The sequence below is a fragment of the Apteryx rowi genome, unplaced genomic scaffold (genome assembly GCF_003343035.1).
Source record: "Apteryx rowi isolate R43461 unplaced genomic scaffold, aptRow1 scaffold_503, whole genome shotgun sequence".
In the NCBI taxonomy this organism is placed as follows: Eukaryota; Metazoa; Chordata; class Aves; order Apterygiformes; family Apterygidae; genus Apteryx; species Apteryx rowi.
Genome location: NW_020450765.1, coordinates 532,937 through 535,389, shown reverse-complemented (window position 1 = coordinate 535,389; position 2,453 = coordinate 532,937). Strand labels below are relative to the sequence as shown.

At 67.8% G+C, this 2,453-nt stretch overlaps 1 protein-coding gene across 1 annotated transcript in view; it reads left to right on the top strand.

The window, feature by feature from the left end:
• Window positions 1-2,453, top strand: part of PCSK9 (proprotein convertase subtilisin/kexin type 9) — a 6,545-nt gene that overhangs the window by 1,759 nt on the left and 2,333 nt on the right. Inside the window, exons 2-7 of the mRNA XM_026079901.1 lie at window positions 18-209; window positions 749-872; window positions 1,168-1,301; window positions 1,601-1,742; window positions 1,843-2,039; window positions 2,304-2,449. Coding sequence (XP_025935686.1) covers window positions 18-209; window positions 749-872; window positions 1,168-1,301; window positions 1,601-1,742; window positions 1,843-2,039; window positions 2,304-2,449 — 935 coding nt within the window. The remainder of the gene's footprint in view (window positions 1-17; window positions 210-748; window positions 873-1,167; window positions 1,302-1,600; window positions 1,743-1,842; window positions 2,040-2,303; window positions 2,450-2,453) is intronic.

Genomic DNA, 2,453 nt, shown 5'->3' with positions numbered 1-2,453 from the left:
GCGCTGCGTCCCCGCAGGCGGCGTGGCGGCTGCCCGGGCGCTACGTGGTGGTGCTGCGGGCCGGCAGCGGCGGGGCCCAGGTGGAGGGCACGGTGCGGCGGCTGCAGGCCCACGCCGCCCGCCGCGGCTACCTCACCGAGGTGCTGCACGTCTTCCGCCACCTGCTCCCCGCCTTCGTGGTGAAGATGAGCAGCGACGTGCTGGACATGGTACGGGGCGCCGGTTTTGCCGGGGTTACGGGTGGGAGCGGGGCTGCTTTGGGGGCGGCAGCCCCTGCCCAAGCGCGCCCACCGAGGCCCGCACGGAACGGGGGCTCTTCCGCTCGCAAAAGTGCCCCTTTAACCTCTTGGTGTGGGTCGTTGCCTCGTTTCCCAACCTGCGTGCTCCAAGGCATGATTCGGTCTCCCCAACAGGGAAGGGAGGAAGAAACTTTCCCCGTGGGCTATTGCACAACTGCTTGCATGTGTTCTTTTTTTTTTGTTTATTTTTACTTTTTTATCTGCCTCCCAAGTGCCAGCTCCTGGCCTCTGGTCAGAAAAACGTATCGGGGCCGGGTTGCCTGGGGTTCCCTTGGGGATAGYGGCTTCAGGGTGGCGAAATCCAGAGGGCGACACTGATTTTGCACCAGGCTCCCTGACGGCTGCTGCGCTCGCGCGGTTGCGAAACAGGTCGCGAGCTTTCGACCCGCAGCGTGAGCAAAGCAGCCTGTGCCCGGCGTTGCGGACGCCGGGTGCCRTCTCCCCCGCAGGCGCTGAAGCTGCCGCACGTGGAGTACATTGAGGAGGACTCGTACGTGTTTGCCCAGAGCATCCCCTGGAACCTGGACAGGATCGTGCCAGCGCCGTCCAGGGCGGGTGCCTACAGCCCTCCCAGTAAGCGCTGCCTCCGTGTCCCCCGCGCAGACGGGGCGGAGGGAGATTTTGGGGGGGTGGATGTCGAGCCATCTGCCTATGGGGTGGGCAGCTCACCTGGGACGGGGCTCTGTGTACTGAGCCCCATCTCCTGACTATGGGGAGATGGAGACATCTCCTCCATGGGGCGCTGTGGGTCTGGGACCCTTCTGGGACRCGTGCGAGGTGGCTGTGGGGAGGTGCTGGTGGTGCGAACGAGCGTTTTGGGCCGGCCGCGGTCGCGATTGCCTTTTCCCGCTGGCGGCGTCTCCTGCAGATAAAGGGGATCTGGTGGAGATCTACCTGCTGGACACCAGCGTGCAGAGCAACCATCGGGAGATCGAGGGCAGGGTGTTTGTGACCGACTTCGAGAGCGTCCCCGAGGAAGACGGCACCCGTTTCCACAGGCAGGTGAGCGAGGCCGCCGGAGCCCGGCAGATCCGGCTTTCTCCGTGGTGCTTGGGGCACCGCGGGGCTAACGCAGCGCTGGAGAAGACCAGCCGGGCTGCCAGCTTTCCTCCTGCCGCGCAGGATGGTTTCTTTTACCTCCCGACTCCCCCTTTCCCCCGAAATACTTTTAAAGACGGTTACTCTGCAGCGGGATTTAAGCGGTGCAGAGCGCGACGGGTGCGCGCGGGGACGCCACGGTGTTGCACGGCCGCTTCGGCGTGACGGGCCGGGGCCAGGGCGTCAAAGCGCGTCTCCGGCAGGCCAGCAAGTGCRACAGCCACGGCACCCACATGGCCGGCGTGGTGAGCGGGCGCGACGCCGGCGTGGCCAAGGGAGCCAACGTCCGCAGCCTCCGGGTGCTCAACTGCCAGGGCAAGGGCACCGTCAGCGGGACCCTCATCGGTGAGCGCCCCGCGCCGCGGCACCCTCCGGGCCCCCGGGAGCCCCCTGCGCTGTCCCCGTCCTGCGGCGCATTTCCTGACCCTCGTCTCGCTCCTCCCAGGCCTGGAKTTCATCGGAGCGACGCTGGAGGCGCAGCCCCACGCGCCGCCGGTCGTGCTGCTGCCCTTCGCCGGCGCCTACAGCCGCGTCCTGAACGCCGGCTGCCGGCGGCTGGCGGAGATGGGGGTGGTGCTGATCGCGGCCGCCGGGAACTACAAGGACGACGCGTGTCTGTACTCGCCGGCGTCGGAGCCGGAGGTACRGGAGCTGAGGCTGGGGACCTGCTGCCCTTCTGCGAGGCGCCTGGGCTGTTTCAGCACTCCGTGCCTCAGTTTACCTGGCTGGGGAATGGGTTGATTCGCTGCGGGTGGGAGCTGCCCAGGCACCGCCTGCCGTGCTTGGTCCCCGGTGCTGCAGCTGTCCGGCAGAGCGGCTCTGCTCGGGGAGGCGGCGGTGGCGGCAGTCCGGCCCACGTCCCCCCCCCACTGTCTGTCCATCCGTCCGTCCGTCCATCTGCCGCAGGTCATCACGGTCGGCGCCACCAACAGCCGGGACCAGCCCGTCTCCATCGGCTCGCTGGGCACCAACTTCGGCCGCTGCGTGGACGTCTTCGCCCCGGGGGACGACATCATCGGCGCCTCCAGCGACTGCAGCACCTGCTTCACCTCGCAG